The sequence below is a fragment of the Misgurnus anguillicaudatus genome, unplaced genomic scaffold, assembly GCF_027580225.2.
Source record: "Misgurnus anguillicaudatus unplaced genomic scaffold, ASM2758022v2 HiC_scaffold_28, whole genome shotgun sequence".
NCBI classification, from domain to species: Eukaryota; Metazoa; Chordata; class Actinopteri; order Cypriniformes; family Cobitidae; genus Misgurnus; species Misgurnus anguillicaudatus.
The window spans coordinates 2,041,308-2,060,300 of NW_027395278.1; the positions used below are offsets into that span (position 1 = coordinate 2,041,308).

At 42.0% G+C, this 18,993-nt stretch overlaps 1 protein-coding gene and 1 long non-coding RNA gene across 2 annotated transcripts; one reads left to right on the top strand and one right to left on the bottom strand.

Annotated features, from left to right (window-relative positions):
- The first annotated feature begins 624 nt into the window (after window positions 1–624).
- LOC129432008 (uncharacterized) lies at window positions 625–3,241 on the top strand. Its single transcript, XR_012368313.1, has 2 exons — window positions 625–1,389; window positions 1,471–3,241. It is a non-coding gene; the product is annotated as an uncharacterized lncRNA (long non-coding RNA).
- Window positions 3,242–10,034: 6,793 nt separating this feature from the next.
- Window positions 10,035–14,673, bottom strand: LOC141362518 (uncharacterized). The gene has a single exon (XM_073864717.1). The coding sequence runs from the start codon at window positions 14,457–14,459 to the stop codon at window positions 10,035–10,037; it is 4,425 nt and encodes a 1,474-aa protein (XP_073720818.1). The 5' UTR covers window positions 14,460–14,673.
- Between the last annotated feature and the right edge of the window lie 4,320 nt (window positions 14,674–18,993).

Consider the following 18,993-nt stretch of genomic DNA (forward strand, 5'->3'; position numbering starts at 1 on the left):
GCGTGACGGAATGGGTGGGGCGCCATCACCAACGGCTGCACTTTGCCTACGAGCAGGTATCCCAGAAGATACGGGCCACAGGAGAAAAGAACAAGCGGTTGTACGACCGGACGGCCCGGGACGCCCCCTTGTTACCAGGAGAGAGAGTCTTGGTACGAGACAACCGGCGGCAAGGTAAAGGAAAGTTGAGTGACCGTTGGGAGGCCACCCCGTACGTAATCTGCAGGCAGCAGAGACCGGGACAGCCGGTGTATACCATCCGGCCGGAAGGAAAGGCCGGCCCTGAACGTGTGGTACACCGAAACATGATTCGCCCTTGTCCAAATTATCCCGAGGTCACGGAGGAGGTAGTTGCGGAACCGGCACCAACGGCCCCCTGGATGGAAGGATGGGCTGTGGTACCAGGCTTACCCGTGGTGGCACCACCCCCGGCCGCCCCAGGAGAGCCAGAGCTAGCACCTGAGCCAGTTGAACCCCCGGCCGCCCAGAGGCAGCCAGGACCAGCACCAGAGCCAGCCGAACCCCCGGCCGCCCAAGGACAACCTGAGGTTGTGCCCGAGCCCGCCGAACCTGACTCCCCTGTGAGGCGCTCCCAACGGGAAAATCGCGGCCGGCCCCCTTCCCGCTATGGTGAGTGGACTACTCGAAGGCATTCCAGGGACTAGAATGCATTGGCGGGGGAGGATGTCACGGGGTGACGATTTTTCAGGGCGGGAACCAAAAGTTGAAGAAGTTTGGTTCCGCCCGGATGTTTCCGCCCCGACCGGAAAAACAGAAACACCGGACATCCGGTGACTCCGCGAAGGCTGTAATCAGCCGATTGGGCACAGCTGTGCCTAGTTGAAGAGATCGCCGAGTAATTGGATAACTGGAGTACAAAGAGGAGTATAAAAAGCGCAGTTAGATGACAGTTGGTGTCGTTGTTAGTGTGTGCTGAGGAACGGAGCTGTGCTCATTGTCAGACGTGGTGGCTGTCTGTATTTCTCTCTCTCTCCCTCTCTCACTGTAGTTGACGGTGGACCTGCTGGAGTAAACGGAAAATCCGCTGAGTAGAAAGGAACTTTGGTTTAACCAGTACTTTTGAAGGAGTAAAGCAGGAAGAAAACTGACCTTGCTGTACAACGTAAACAAAGGCTATCCGCTGTGAGTATACTTGTTTGGTGTGGAGTAAACTGCAGAGATTAACCTGTGTGATCGTTGGAGTCCTCGAGGAGGAAACGGGCGGCCCTGCCCCTATAATAGCGTGGTGGGCGAGCCGCTGGAAGTATAGACCCAAAACAGCACAGCAACGAGACTTTATTTCGGTCGTGTTTGCCATCGCCCCTATTTAGCCCAAGCGCAGTGGAGGACACCGGGCGCTTTTCCTTGTGGTGTTGCACTTATAGCGTGGTGAGTGAGACTTTACAAATAATAAGCTTTCACATTGGAGTGGTGCTGTGTATTTGCTGTGGGTTGCTGTGTGTCTTGTAGACGAAGCCCCGTACATCCATCTTCTCTACTGGGCAGAGGACGGAGGGGCTAACGACCTCAGAAATTTCTGCTACCATACGCTGTGTGCTGTTTCGGAGGACGAAGGGACGCGGACCAAGAGCTGTCCAGGGCTGTGAGTGAAGTATTGGAAGTATTCGTGGTGTACACTTACCTGTGTCTGTCTTTTGTCGCAGAGTCAGAGGCGAAAGAGTCCGCCGCCCCCGCGGTCCCTACAAAGGGGCGCCCCTGTCCAGGATTCGATCGGCCTACGGGCAGTGGAGATAGGGCAGCGCTCGACCCGGTGAGGTGGTGTGTGACCTTCGCCCCTCTGCTGACCTACGGAGAAGAAAAAGCCATACCTATCCAGAAAGCTGTAGGTAGCAGAGCCGGTGAGAAATACTTGAAGTCTCAGTAACAGTGCCTTTGTGTCCTAGTGGCCACCTGTGGAGAGAGAGAAGAACGAGAGCGAATAATTGAAGAACAGACTGTGAACGTGATACCTACCCAGAAAGCTGTATGCAGCAGAGTCGGTGAGAAATACTCGAAGTCTCAGTGACAGTGTCTTTGTGTCCTAGCGGCCACCTGTGGAGAGAGAGAAGAACGAGAGTGAATAAGTGAAGAACAGACTGTGAACGTGATACCTACCCAGAAAGCTGTATGCAGCAGAGTCGGTGAGAAATACTCGAAGTCTCAGTAACAGTGTCTTTGTGTCCTAGCGGCCACCTGTGGAGAGAGAGAAGAACGAGAGTGAATAAGTGAAGAACAGACTGTGAACGTGATACCTACCCAGAAAGCTGTATGCAGCAGAGTCGGTGAGAAATACTCGAAGTCTCAGTAACAGTGTCTTTGTGTCCTAGCGGCCACCTGTGGAGAGAGAGAAGAACGAGAGTGAATAAGTGAAGAACAGACTGTGAACGTGATACCTACCCAGAAAGCTGTATGCAGCAGAGCCGGTGAGAAATACTCGAAGTCTCAGTAACAGTGTCTTTGTGTCCTAGCGGCCACCTGTGGAGAGAGAGAAGAACGAGAGTGAATAAGTGAAGAACAGACTGTGAACGTGATACCTACCCAGAAAGCTGTATGCAGCAGAGCCGGTGAGAAATACTCGAAGTTTCAGTAACAGTGTCTTTGTGTCCTAGCGGCCACCTGTGGAGAGAGAGAAGAACGAGAGTGAACCATTGAAGAACAGACTGTGAACGTGATACCTACCCAGAAAGCTGTACGCAGCAGAACCGGTGAGACATACTCGAAGTCCAAGTAACAGTACCTTTGTGTCCTAGTGGCCGCCTGAGGAGAGAAAGGAGGACGAGAGTGAACAATCGGAGGACAGACGGCGTAACGCGCTACCTACCCCGAGAGTTGTAAGCGGCAGAACCGGTGAGAAGCATACCAAATCCACACTAACCGTGTTTCTGTGTCGCAGTGAACACCTGCGGGGGACGTGAAGGCACGTGGGGCGAGGACCCCCTGCCGGACCGAGGAAAGGTTCACGGACAGTGGAAGATCTCCTACCAGTCACACCGAAGTTGTTCTGCCTCCGGGAAAGAAGAAGGAGGGCGCCACGGTTAACAGGGTCCAGGCCGGAGCCTGACGATTCCCTCTTTCCCCCGGCTTATGGTGGTTGACACCCCTGTTGCCCTTGCCCCTGTCTGCCCGTGGCTGCAGTCTCCCTGGAGGGAGGAGAAGAAGCCTATTAGTTTTAAATTCCCCTTTCCCCAATTCCCCAGTTCTTTTAAATATTTAAATTCAATAAAGCTTGTTTTAAATTTTACTCACCTGTTTCCGTGTTTGTCTGGTCATTGGGTTGGCTTTGGGGACCTCCTCGAGGTGGGAGTTGAAAAGGGGCGTGGCTTTAGTCAAACACAGCCAGCCCCTAGTGGTGACATATACAGTACAGTATTTTTCATATGGATTATTCTAGATTATGAAACATAGTTGGGTCAAAAAGAGACAAAACATCTGTTAAATTAAATTAATCTAAAAAAACTTGACCCAACCTAAAACAACCCAGCATAGGTTAATTCATAACCCAACAGTTGGGTTTGTCTCTTTTCACATGTCGCGCTTAAAAGTGCGTGGAAAACGCTAGGCGCATGGGTTTATCACATGACCAGCAGTGCACTTGCGGCATTCTGAAATGTTTTTAACTTTAATTTTTTTCGGGCACGCAAAAGACGCAATATGTGAATCGCCCCAAATGCTACGTACACACCAAACGCGGGGCATCGCGTTAGTCGCTCTATGTTACTCGCGGGATTTAACTTCTTGTGAAATTTTCATTTGAGTTGAATATTTTCAACTTGGGCGAAGACACGTTTGAGGCAAATAGCGCGTGTTTTCGCGGCAAACGCGCCGCCCATATCACGCTAGTCAAAGCATTGCATTGACTTTGTAAATAATTTAATTGCGCAAATCGTTGAATTCGCGTTGTTGTGAACCCACAATAATGCTACGTACACACCAAACCCGGGGCATTGCGTTACTCGCTCTAGATTACTCGCGGGATTTAACTTCTTTGCATGCAGATTTTTCGCTCGAGAAGAATATTTTCAACTTGGGCGAAGACGCGTATGAGGCGAATAGCACGTGTTTCCGCGGCTAACGCGCCACCCATATTGCGTCATTCGCATCGGCCCATGCGAGGACACGTCTGATCGCTTCTTTGCATTGACTTCGTATGTAGTCTACTCGCGCAAATCGTTGAACTCACATCTGGTGTGAACCCACAGTAATGCTACGTACACACCAAATGCATAGCCACGCGTTGCTCGCTCTAGATTACTCGTGAGATTTAACTTTGTGTCATGTAAATTTTTCGCTCGAGTTAAATATTTTCAACTTAGGCAAAGACACATTTGAGGCGAATAGCATGTGTTTTCGCCGCAAATTCGCTGGCCATATCGCGTCATTCGCATCGCCTCATGCGAGGACACTTCTGATCGCGTCTTTGCATTGACTTTGTATGTAATCTAGGCGCGCAAATCGTTGAACTCGCGTTTGATGTGAACCCACAGTAATGCTACGTACACACCAAATGCGGGGCATCACTTTAATCGCTATAGATCATTCATGGAATTTAACTTTGTGTCATGCGAATTTTTCGCTTGAGTTGAATATTTTCTACTTGGGCAAATACGGGTTTCAGGCGAATAGTGCGTGTTTTCGCCTCAAACGCACCGCCCATATCGTGTCATTCGCATCGGCCCACGCGAGGACACGTCTGATCGCTTCTTTGCATTGACTTTGTATGTAATCTACTCACGCAAATCGTTGAACTCTCGTCTGGTGTGAACCCACAGTAATGCTACGTACACACCAAATGCATAGCCACACGTTGCTCGCTCTAGATTACTCACAGGATTTAACTTTGTGTCATGCAAATTTTTCGCTCGAGTTGAATATTTTTAACTTAGGCAAAGCCGCATTTGAGGCGAATAACACGTGTTTTCGCCGCAAATTCGCCGCCCATATCACGTCATTCGCATTGCCCCATGCAAGGATGCGTCTGATCGCGTCTTTGCATTGACTTCGTATGTAGTCTACTCGCGCAAATCGTTGAACTCACATCTGGTGTGAACCCACAGTAATGCTACGTACACACCAAATGCATAGCCACGCGTTGCTCGCTCTAGATTACTCGTGAGATTTAACTTTGTGTCATGTAAATTTTTCGCTCGAGTTAAATATTTTCAACTTAGGCAAAGACACATTTGAGGCGAATAGCATGTGTTTTCGCCGCAAATTCGCTGGCCATATCGCGTCATTCGCATCGCCTCATGCGAGGACACTTCTGATCGCGTCTTTGCATTGACTTTGTATGTAATCTAGGCGCGCAAATCGTTGAACTCGCGTTTGATGTGAACCCACAGTAATGCTACGTACACACCAAATGCGGGGCATCACTTTAATCGCTATAGATCATTCGTGGAATTTAACTTTGTGTCATGCGAATTTTTCGCTTGAGTTGAATATTTTCTACTTGGGCAAATACGGGTTTCAGGCGAATAGTGCGTGTTTTCGCCTCAAACGCACCGCCCATATCGTGTCATTCGCATCGGCCCACGCGAGGACACGTCTGATCGCTTCTTTGCATTGACTTTGTATGTAATCTACTCACGCAAATCGTTGAACTCTCGTCTGGTGTGAACCCACAGTAATGCTACGTACACACCAAATGCATAGCCACACGTTGCTCGCTCTAGATTACTCACGGGATTTAACTTTGTGTCATGCAAATTTTTCGCTCGAGTTGAATATTTTTAACTTAGGCAAAGCCGCATTTGAGGCGAATAACACGTGTTTTCGCCGCAAATTCGCCGCCCATATCACGTCATTCGCATTGCCCCATGCAAGGATGCGTCTGATCGCGTCTTTGCATTGACTTCGTATGTAGTCTACTCGCGCAAATCGTTGAACTCACATCTGGTGTGAACCCACAGTAATGCTACGTACACACCAAATGCATAGCCACGCGTTGCTCGCTCTAGATTACTCGTGAGATTTAACTTTGTGTCATGTAAATTTTTCGCTCGAGTTAAATATTTTCAACTTAGGCAAAGACACATTTGAGGCGAATAGCATGTGTTTTCGCCGCAAATTCGCTGGCCATATCGCGTCATTCGCATCGCCTCATGCGAGGACACTTCTGATCGCGTCTTTGCATTGACTTTGTATGTAATCTAGGCGCGCAAATCGTTGAACTCGCGTTTGATGTGAACCCACAGTAATGCTACGTACACACCAAATGCGGGGCATCACTTTAATCGCTATAGATCATTCGTGGAATTTAACTTTGTGTCATGCGAATTTTTCGCTTGAGTTGAATATTTTCTACTTGGGCAAATACGGGTTTCAGGCGAGTAGTGCGTGTTTTCGCCTCAAACGCACCGCCCATATCGTGTCATTCGCATCGGCCCACGCGAGGACACGTCTGATCGCTTCTTTGCATTGACTTTGTATGTAATCTACTCACGCAAATCGTTGAACTCTCGTCTGGTGTGAACCCACAGTAATGCTACGTACACACCAAATGCATAGCCACACGTTGCTCGCTCTAGATTACTCACGGGATTTAACTTTGTGTCATGCAAATTTTTCGCTCGAGTTGAATATTTTTAACTTAGGCAAAGCCGCATTTGAGGCGAATAACACGTGTTTTCGCCGCAAATTCGCCGCCCATATCACGTCATTCGCATTGCCCCATGCAAGGATGCGTCTGATCGCGTCTTTGCATTGACTTCATATGTAGTCTACTCGCGCAAATCGTTGAACTCACATCTGGTGTGAACCCACAGTAAGATGTAGTGTTGTACTTTAATATTCTAGTAATACTGCACTATACCCCAGTTTACTATAGTAAATACTATGATATATTACAGTATTTTTATGTGGGAAGGGTTTTCAACCTTACAGACCCAGTGATCCAAATGTGAGAAGGTTACATTTTGTTTAAAAAAACACTTCTTTTAATTTTAATTAAGATCATTGCTCTGACTAAGTTTATGGCTTTAATGAGATGACAGAGATACAGATTGTTTGTTCATTCAAATAGTTACAATTTTTTTTAAAATATGCCAAAGTGCTACATGCTGAGTGCAACATACACTTTGTCACAGAAACTGTGGACTCCAAAATGTTAAAAACTGGGCTTCTGATTGATTTTATTCTTTCAGTTAAAAAAATCAAATTTCCGGACTGTGACATTTAGAGAATGCAGCTCTTAATATAGCAATACTGACGCATGTGCATTGAATATAAAATCTCCATGGCTCTCTTAAAGCTGACAACAGATTCAAACTCTTTGGATAAATGAAAGAAAAATGATTTATTTTATTTTGATGACGGCTTAAACCCAGCCATTGCCCCTGACATTGTCCCGTCCCTGAAGCAGAGAGGACAAAGATAAAGTCTGCATTAAAAGTGTACTGTTGAATGTGTGCTCCTGCATTCTGCTCTACTAAGGCTAAAAGCTCTCTGTGGATCGCAGCCCGGGAGGATGAAGCCTTGACCATCAGAGCATGACAGCCATAGAAGCCTGTTTGACTTAAGGGCACCTTCAGACGGATGCAACTTTCTGCTGTGTCAGAGATCGGTAGCTTGGCAGGCAGTTCGGCTGTCAGACGTAATGGCCATTCAAGCATCTCAGCTCATTAAAGGCACTTATTTTCTAGATAGATTAGTGGATAAATCACGCTGTCTGAGGGTGCCAACTTGTATTTGTTAATCAAGGTGTGGTCGAAATAAATCAAGCATTGAAACCTTCCAGCACAATTTCCTGGATGTAGTCCTTCTAAACAAAGATGCACTGCACTGTACAGATTTAAACTGACAAGTAATTTCATTTACAGCTTTTCTACTTTATTAATGTGTTTTTCACGTACATGCATAGAAAATATATGACTTATATATGACATTTAGTGCAACAATAAGCTCATTTGCATTTTAAAGGACACACCCAAAAACTGCACATTTTTGCTCACACCTACAATGTGGCAATTTTAATATGCTATAATAAATTATCAGCTAGAACTTCACATACGTTCTCTGGGGACACAAAAGATTTATTTAACATCTTAAAAAGTTTTGTGAAATGTCCCCTTTAAGGTCAGCCAACAAGCAAAGCAGGTGAGTCAGATTAATGCTCTTTTGGTTCAAATAGGCTTAAACTGGAAATATGGAGTCCCACTGGCCTTCTTCTTAGCATGTACTGTGATATAAATACTGTACCTCCCAGTTTTTTTGGTTGATAATAAGTGTTTATGTGAAAACATTATTTTGCATTTTGTACATTCCACATACGTAAGATGTCTCACTTAATATTAAACTATTTAAACTACCGTAATAAAAGCAGCAAATCGCACTCCATGGAACTTTGTATGACTCTGTGGACCCTGTACCGGGTCCAAAATTATCTTATTTTGACTTAATATAAAATACTCCTTTAATTTTTAATGGTCTGTCATGGACCCAGTACCACATATGAGATACTGTTTGGAAGCTTAGAATCTATACTTTCTGCAGATATGCATAACTTTGAGATATGTTTGTGTGTAAGAAAGTTATTTACACTTAATTTACACTATCACCCACCCTCCACAATTTTTTATATGATTTAATATTAACATATTTCATATTTTCCAAGTATGACAAACATAGGCAAGTCTTATATCAAATGAAAGCTCTCACTCTCAGGAATAAGGCTCAGCCGTTATTTCTGTTCTATTATCATCACATATTCAACAATCATCGAATGACTAATGAGGTAAAAAATCGTGAACTGCCTCAGATAGCACAGATAGCCACAAATGCTACACCATCTTTTATCTTAGGTCCTACTCTAAACAATGAGTCCATTCACAGCGTTTTCTTTGGTTTTGTGCATGAATAATCCCTTGCGTGCAAAACAAAAACATATATTTTATATGAAAAATGTCTTTTCACACCCTTCAGTAAAATAAGAGTAACTTTTGAATTCGACATGCTAAAGAGATCATTCTTTTTTTAGGTGTTTACTGTCTGCTAGTTTGCAGTCTGCAGTCTGCTAGAGTACACAGAACCAGAGTTATTCACTTTAAAAAGACAGTGTTAACAACATAAAAAAAGAAAATTTGGTGTTTCATTGTGGGGATGTGACCAGAGAAAAAGGCAGGACACACTGCTTGCCATCACAAAAAAGGATTTTTATTCGAATCCTGAAATTAACTGGGATCCTCCTCACGGAGAGACCTCAGCACAACATCCAAACCAAACAAAAAAACTCCCTTAACCAAGGAAAAGGAACCCTATATAACTAAGGGTTAAACCAATATACACACACATAGGGAAAATGAAAATCATGTACATAAATACATAAGCAATATACATTTAACACTTAAGTTCAAAATTAATCTTAACATCAATAAACAATCCCCAAAACAAATATAAAAACAAAATACAAAAATAACCACAATACATTTCCAAAAATAGTATTCCAAACAGACACAAACCAATGACTCCCCTGCTCACTCATATTGAATGGACTATGCCTACATTACCCATAATCCCCCAGGATAGCATATAATGAGGAACAGGAAGGCCGCGCATCCTCTTTAACTTTACTCCCGGATAGCATGCTGCAGTCATGCACCCCGAAAAACAAAAGGTAAGAGAAATACATCATTCAAATTTTAAATAAAATAAAATGAAATGAAAACTTTGTGTCCTTTCTTTGATCTAATGTGCACCCTAGTGATGGGCAGTCCGGCTCTTTCCATTGATTCGGCTCTTTCGGCTCAAGCGCTGGCTCTACATTTAAGTGATGGCAGTCCGGCTCTTTTCATAGATTCGGCTCTTCTGGCTCGGCTCCCTTAGAAGAGCCGGCTCCCCTGCATGCGTCTGAAGATTCGGCTCTGCTCGTTCGCTACAAAGAATCAGCTCTTAGAGCCGCTCGTTCGCGAACGACCCATCACTAGTGCACCCTTAGACCAGAAAGTAACCAAAATTTATTTTTAAACAAACAAACAGACAAACATAAAGTATAAACATGTATTTAAACAAACCAAACCATTACAAAACACAAAAACAATTTATGACATCCCCACATCTTCCCCCTCCTCCAAACTCTCGCAAGGTAAGCGAGAGAGAAAGTCAGCAATCACATTTTCTGACCCTGGGCGATGTCTTACAGTGAAATGAAATGGTTGCATTGCCAAACTCCAACGAGTCACACAAGCATTTGTATCTTTCATTTTGTCAATCCATTGAAGGGCTCTATGATCGGTCTCAACTAAAAAATCTCGACCCAACAGATAGTATTTAAGAGAGTCTAGAGCCCATTTCACTGCCAAACACTCTTTCTCAATGACAGAATATCTTGTCTCCCTAGGATAAAGTTTTCTACTCAAGTAAGCCACAGGATGTAACACCCCTTCCTGCTCTTGCTTTAATACAGCTCCCAATCCTACTTCAGAAGCATCTGTCTGAAGAACAAACGTTTTGTCAAAATCAGGACTGTACAAAACAGGATTAGTTACCAATGCATTTCTCAAATCCTGGAAAGCTTGTCTAGAGTGTTCAGTCCACTGAATTTGGTTTGGGCCTGACTTCCGTGTCAACTCTGTTAAAGGAGCTGCCCTAGTAGCAAAATGAGGTATAAACCTCCTATACCATCCTGCTAATCCCAAAAAGGACCTAACCTGTTTTTTTGTGCTTGGAAGTGAGCAAGTCTGGATGGCATGTATCTTCTGGACTTGGGGTTTAATAACACCATTACCTAAAACATAGCCCAGATACTCAGTCTCATTCTTGGCTAATGAAGACTTAGCAGGATTAATTGTCAAACCAGCATCTTTAATTCGCTGGAACACTGTTGTTAGGTGATAAAGATGTGTCTCCCAGCTATCACTAAAAATGACCACATCATCAAGATAAGCTCCGGTGAATTCCCCTAAATCCTGTAAAACAGTATTCATTAACCTCTGAAAAGTTGGGGGAGCCCCATGTAGCCCAAAAGGGAGAACTTTGAAATGCATTAGGCTAGTAGGGGTGCGAAAAGCAGTCAGTTCTTGAGACTCAGGGGCCAAAGGCACCTGCCAGTACCCTTTGCATAAGTCAATTGTACTGATATATTTGGCCTTTCCCAACTTCTCAATCAGCTCTTCAATACGAGGCATAGGGAAAGAGTCAAATTTAGAGACTGAATTTAAATACCGAAAATCAATACAGAACCGTAAGCTACCGTCCTTTTTTGGAACAAGGACAACTGGATTACACCATTCACTTTGAGAAGGTTCAACAATGCCCATTTCTTGCATTACTCTTACCTCCTCAGTAAATGCAGATACCAGCTTCTCTGGAATACGGTAACTCATCCTTTTCACCTGAGCATTAGATTTCAACACAATTTGATGTTGAATAAGAGTGGTACGACCAGGGGTGGTTTTAAACAGTTCTGGGTCACACAACTTTTGAATTTGTTCTTTCTGCTCCCCTAATAAATGATCAAGATTAACTGAGGTGGTTTCCTGACTAACAGACAAATACTGTTGTTCTTCCTCATCTTCATCTTTCACCAACCGAACAAAGTTCACGTTTGCAGACTCTTTCTGTGGAAACCATTCCTTCAACAGATTTATGTGTAATGTTCTATGAGAACGTGACCTACCAGGAGTAGCAATTTCATAAGTTGTGGATCCTAATTTCTTGGTAACTTTGAATGGCCCCTGCCATTTTCCCAACAGTTTGTTCTCTTCTGTGGGAAGCATGACTAAGACTTGCTGACCTACCTCAAAAGATCGCTGCTTTGCCTTTACATCATACCAAGATTTCTGCCTGCCCTGTGCCTCTCGTAAGTGCTCTACCGCCAACTTGGTAATTTTCTCCAATTTCTCCCTCATCTGTAACACATAATCAATGACATTTACCTGACTAGGGATCTGTAAACTCTGCTCCCAGGACTCTTTTAACAGAGAGAGAGGACCCCGCACATCATGGCCATAGACAAGCTGAAAAGGAGAAAAACCTGTGGAAGCCTGTGGGACTTCTCTATACGCAAATAGTAAATAGGGTAGCCATTGATCCCAATCAGTCCCTGTGTCACTTACAAATTTGCGAAGCATCTGAACAAGAGTTTGATTGAATCTTTCTACAAGACCATCAGTTTCAGGATGGTAAGGGGTGGTCTTCAAACCTGTTATACCCAACAACTGATAGGCTTGTTGCAATAATTTTGAGGTAAAATTTGTTCCCCTGTCAGTCAATATCTCAAGAGGAAACCCCACTCTGGAAAAGAATTGTACCAAACAAAAAGCTACACTCTTTGCCTTGATGTTTTTTAAAGGGAAGACCTCAGGGTATCGACTTCCATAGTCACAAATGACTAGCATGTATTTGTTGCCTGCTTTGCTCCTCTCTAAAGGGCCTACAATATCCATGCCTAGCCTTTGAAAGGGCACGTCTATTATGGGGAGAGGCATTAAAGGAGCCTTTGGAGGCCCTCTGAGGGCAGTACATTGACACTCGGGACACATTTTACAGAACTCAGCTATATCTTTGGTCATCCCTGGCCAGAAAAAGTGTCTGCTAATTCGATGGTGCATTTTGCGACGGCCCAAATGACCTGCCCAGGGTATAGAATGTCCCAGTTTTAACACTACCTTGCGTACACTCATGGGTAGAACCATTTGTTGTCTGTTTTGAGTCTTACGGTATAAAAGTTCATTCATCAGGCAAAAAGTAGAACCCTTAAAAAGTACCATATCTCTACCTTGCTTTGCCTGTTCTACCATTTTAGAATAAATTGGTCCAATTTCAGAATCTACTTTTTGTAGCTCAGACATATCAGCAGGAATTATCCCTTCCACATTAAGGTTTCCTGAACCCTCCCTATCTGAGACTTGGACCTTTGTTCCCTGAAACTTGTTTGACCTCTTCTCTGCTCTAGTCTTCACAGGTTTCACTGGGTGAGTTGGAATGTCACAATCATAAAAAGGAAGGCAATTCAGGGAGTTTGTCTCATTCTCCACCTGATTCTGACTCTGTTTAGTCTTTGCACAGGTTAATACCACATTACACATATTACTTGGATGCAGTAAGTCCATTAACAAAGGATAATCATGCCCAATGATCACAGGATATGGCAGGTTTGATGCTAACCCCACTTTCATTTTAAAGGTTTGCTCATTAACCCCCAAATAGACTTCAGTGGTAGGATATGACCGTTCTTCACCATGAATACATTTTACCATAACAGAGCATTTATGTTCCATAGAACTTTCAGAAACAAGATCAGCTTCTACTAAAGTTTGAGTACATCCTGTATCTACCAAAGCTATCACCTTTTTACCATTAATGTCTACAGGAATTGTAACATCATTCGGCATTGAGGTAATACTGGATACAGGTACCACATTCTTTGGAACATAACAGACACTGGAAAGTTTCTTATTCAAGTTTGGACACATTGGTTTCTTATGGCCTATCTGGCCACAACTATAACACCTAATAGTCCCAACAGAAAAACTAGGCATTTCTGTCTGTTTAGAGAGTCTCTCACCCATACCCTTACCGCCTTCTTGCAGTGAGGTGGTCTTGCGAGAGGAAGGTTTATCCCTTACTGCTTTCCAGTGAGCATAACTCCAAGGCTCAGTCCTTTTCCTTGCTGCCACAAAGACTTCCGCAAGCTTTCCAGCTTCCTCAACAGACCCTGGATCATGTTCTTTAATCCAGGTTTGTAATTCAGGGCACAACATTCGTAAAAACTGCTCCAAAACGATAGTCTCTGCAAACTGATCAACAGTCTTTTCTGCAGGTTTCACCCACTTGTTGAGTAAGTCTCTCAGCCGAACATACAACTCCTTAGGAGTTTCTTCCGTCAACACTTCCATAGAACGAAATCGCTGTTGATACACCTCTGCGTTGATAGAGTATTTTCTTAATATTGCCTCTTTCACCTGCTCATAATCAGTTGCCTCTTCCAAATCCATGGCCACATAGGCAGCTCGAGCCTTGCCAGTGAGTAGAGGAACTAGTCGAATAGCCCAATCCTCTGTAGGCCATCTGCAGACTATAGCGATTCGCTCAAAGGTTGTCAGATAATGCTCTATGTCATCCATCTCACCAAGCTGTTGCATCTTTGGCTCTTTCATTGGACCACCAACACTTGGATGTTGAATTCTATCAGCATTTCTGGCATAAGTGTCTGGACCTTCACTCCCTCCAGGCTGCAGACTTCCCACTGAGCCATGATATCCCTGCAGTAATCGAAATTGATGTTGCAAAGACTTCAGTCTAGTTTCTTGTCGTGCATTTTCTTGTTCTTGGCGAACTTGTCTGTCTTGCTGGTCCACCACAAACCTCTGGAACATGTCTTTCAGTTCAGCAATATCTCTAGAAGAACTCTCTGAAGATATCTGCTTTCCATCACCTCCACCAGCTCCTTGGGGATCCGGCCCATTATCATTTTCAGGGTCCCCCAATGCTTGTGTCTCAGTTCGTGATCGTTTTGGTGCCATCACAGTTGGAAGTTCAACAAAACAGTGCGCCTCTTCTGAAACATCCCACCGCTGCCACCATTATGTGGGGATGTGAGCAGAGAAAAAGGCAGGACACACTGCTTGCCATCACAAAAAAGGATTTTTATTCGAATCCTGAAATTAACTGGGATCCTCCTCACGGAGAGACCTCAGCACAACATCCAAACCAAACAAAAAAAGTCCCTTAACCAAGGAAAAGGAACCCTATATAACTAAGGGTTAAACCAATATACACACACATAGGGAAAATGAAAATCATGTACATAAATACATAAGCAATATACATTTAACACTTAAGTTCAAAATTAATCTTAACATCAATAAACAATCCCCAAAACAAATATAAAAACAAAATACAAAAATAACCACAATACATTTCCAAAAATAGTATTCCAAACAGACACAAACCAATGACTCCCCTGCTCACTCATATTGAATGGACTACGCCTACATTACCCATATTCCCCCAGGATAGCATATAATGAGGAACAGGAAGGCCGCGCATCCTCTTTAACTTTACTCCCGGATAGCATGCTGCAGTCATGCACCCCGAAAAACAAAAGGTAAGAGAAATACATCATTCAAATTTTAAATAAAATAAAATGAAATGAAAACTTTGTGTCCTTTCTTTGATCTAATGTGCACCCTTAGACCAGAAAGTAACCAAAATTTATTTTTAAACAAACAAACAAACATAAAGAAAGTATAAACATGTATTTAAACAAACCAAACCATTACAAAACACAAAAACAATTTATGACATCCCCACATTCATCATATGAAAAACAACCTAAATAACAATTTTTGTCACAAACAGCAGCTTTTTGTGTAACCTCAAAGGGTTTTCTGTCAAATTCTATAAAGACATTGCATTTATTCCACTGTATGTGGTTATGGGAGCACTTCAAATATTTTTAGGCAGAAATTGAATACAAAAAGGGTATTATTCCTCCCTTCTGTTGGAATAGAATAACTTTTGCATAGACTATGATAGAGAAAAACATCCTTTTTCCTCTGTAAGCTGGCAATTTTAAATACAACACTTTTAAATACATTAGAAAAAACCCATCAAAAAGCACCTATTTATTTTTGTGTTTATTAGAGAACTGACAACACATACAACCATGTTGAGCGATTTCAACAGTGTTTTATGTAATTTCAAAGGGTTTCCTGAAAAATAATACCAAACTTTTGTATGTGCACCTCTGCATGTGGGTATGGGAAGCTTTTGAAATTGGGTAGGCCAAATCCAGGCGGAAATCCCCAAAATAGCCTCAGAGTGTAAGAGGTTACGTAAGAAAGTTTCATAACAGTTTACTTCAAGCGGTGTTCATAAGACTGACATGACACATTTATAATCATGACATGACACGTGCTATGAACTTGAAGATTTTATGCACGTTTATGACAACTGTAATTAAGTGTCATTCGTTCAATTGTGTCATTTTCAGTGCAAAGATGACATTGTTTGAGATGACATTAACCAATACATCACAACTTGTTATTACAACTTGACATTAAGACAACATAACTGACCACTTTTTACCAGTGATACAAATTGAATTTGTCATTAAATTGTCATTAAGTGTTAATACTCTGTCATATTGTTTTATAACTGCGTCATGAATATTTTTCTTGACCTCAACTACAGTGGTATAAATAAATATAATTTGTCATTAAAATGTCATTAAGTGTTAAAACTCTGTCGAATAGTTTTATAACAACATCGTTCTTCAGTTCATAATGTTTTTTTAAGTTTCCTCCATGTGTTTAACAAACAAAATCAATCATTCGTTAATAATAATAATTAAAATTGATAAAATTATATTTTGTTGCATTTGGAGACCTAAAAATTGAATGAAAACAGTACAATAATAGGTTAAGCCATTCAGCTTTGGGTCCCTATCGCTGCAAAGTTAATTACCTTAAATTAAATTGATTAATTTTTTGATTAGTTTTTTCTTCTATGTCTGAAAATTTCAGAACCCTTTGTGTGAGGAAGAACAAGTACTGTATGCATTGTGCATATACATAAAGTTTTAGTATAATCTTTTGACGAGTCTGTTGCATTTTGTTAAGGTATTTAAAATTATTTGACATATAATTAACACTTAATGACATTTAAATGACAGTTTAATGTAATCTTAACCCATAAAGCTAGCTAGTTTCTTAAGTTTGATAATTGTTCTGCTATGTCATGTTTATGACAGATTTATGATGTATTGGTTTACGTCAAGTTGTCATAACAAAGACATCTTAAACAAGGTCATTTAAAAATGACATAATTGAACAAATGACACTTAATGAAAGTTGCCATAAATGTGCAAAAAATCTCCTTATGAACACCCCTTCAAGTATAGTGTTACCGAAAGTTTTTAAGCTACAGTACTTAATCAATTCAGGTCATAAACAATCATGACAGATATTAAGTCAGGACAACTTGACATTTAAAGTTCAGTCAAGACATTTACTTTGAATAATTAAGTGAGCCTAAATAAACATAATTTGATGTCTATTTTTTCACAAACGCCTCATTATACGTTGAAAACATCATGGCTCATCTTTTTTCCTTTTAACACCTCCACATTACGGAGGTCTACATCACAATATGGCTCGCCTTCACAGTCAGACGTGTATTAATTATGTGCTATGAGGGCTATTTCAAGCACAAGACAGAAAACAAAACCCATTATGAAAGACCGTGAGGAATAAGCCAATAACTCACAGGATCATTAATACTGTACATGAGATCATATTGCCCCAGATGTGTCAAATTAAAGTAGATTCATTTTTGCATAAGGGTACTTAACAGGTGCCTGGATGTTTTTAATCAACAGATTTTAGGCTTTTGAATATCTTCAGTAGTTCATTTTAAATTAATTTTATACCATAAAGTAAATATCCCATGCATTCTTTTTTAAATTTAAATGATGCCAATGGGTATATGTAAACCATACCACTACACGGCAACAATCCTTCCATACATTCATTTTATTTCTCTTCCATTTCTATTTTTTATTGTTGTGCAATTATTATGTGATCTGCCATATGAAACAACGACATGTGTAAGTGTGTGTCTGTATGTGTGTGTGTGTACTTGCTGTATTTGGTCCTGATATAAAACATGATTACTCACTGACAGCATTTTCATATTATTCAGACAGGCTGGAAATATCATCAGAATATCAATGAAGCGCAAGTTGTACAATCTCAGACCAGCCACAATGTGTGCCACAAGCTATTACATACTCAAAGAAATGTCCATTTATTTGAAGCAAAGGAAAAAGAGACTCTTTCATCTAAAATGTGTTACCTCTGAGACACCCTTTTGTTCGCAAAAAAACACACACGGTGAATATTGATGCCTTGAAAAATTGCTAATCAGCCCGAGTTTATTTTCCTCCGACGCGATAATGGCGCTTTATTGTTATATGGTAAACTTTTCATAGACACCTTGCCGCTTATCTGATGACTCGACATAAAATTACTTTGCGGTGTAGACATAATACCTAAATCTGGAGCCAGGATATTAGCTTCTGGTGTGCCGGTGACAGATCTGGCCGAGTATACTTTTGATATATCATTTCAGCAAAAACCTTCGGGTGAAGCTGTGGCTTGATGAGTCATCACACAAATAAAGAATGGAGAAAGAGCGAAGCGTGAGAAAGGGAAAGAGAGACACTATAAACACACAGAAAATTTTATTTTCATTCTTAATGGCAAATAATCATCATCAGCATGTTATGTAAAGTCAAGTATATTAAATTGTCAGCATTATACTTTAAAAACCGAATGGATGTCCATCAATCACCGTTGTGTAAACAGACCTATTGTTAGCCTACCATCCACAGAGGTCAATAAACAATTAAAATGGGGGCATGGTTTTAATAAAAACTCACTTACTCGCATTCAAGCGAGGGTTTAACTAGATCATCATCTGGCATCCAATCCAACCCCATCCAAAACCCCTACCATTGGCTCTCACATCTGTAATCTCGCCTCCAGAGGTAACAATTTTAGCGGGGGGATTGGATACGAGAGGCTGACCCAGTATCGGGTGTCCTCCGTGTACGCTTTCTCTCACGTGTCAAAGGGACGACGGGCGCTCTAACATGAATCTTTCTAGCGTCGTGCATCACCGCTCCAACTGAGAGAGATCATTTCTCTAGCAGGGCGGCGCATATTGCAGATTACGGTTGCCAGGTTACATTCTAAATGCGGCCACATGCTGCAACCCAGAAATAGAGAAAAATATCTCAGATGCAGTCTAGTTAGAGATTACTCCTTCGACGGAGATGCTGTTTTCTGAAACATCTTAATGGATCGACGGGGCGGAGTGCTGCAGGAAGTCTTTGAGGTTTTATAGGTCACCACCCTGAGGATAGTTTTTACAATTTGCGAACTTTATGGTGTATCTTGAGGGTCATCTAAAAGTACACTGCCTGGGGTTATGCAGCAATTTCTACCTGATATTGTCTTTATGCTCCACTTTAGCAGTGTTTAAGCTGTGGAT

Excerpts from the sequence above, each read along its gene's own strand:
- LOC141362518 (XM_073864717.1), bottom strand. The coding sequence starts at position 14,459 with ATGGCACCAAAACGATCACGAACTGAGACACAAGCATTGGGGGACCCT.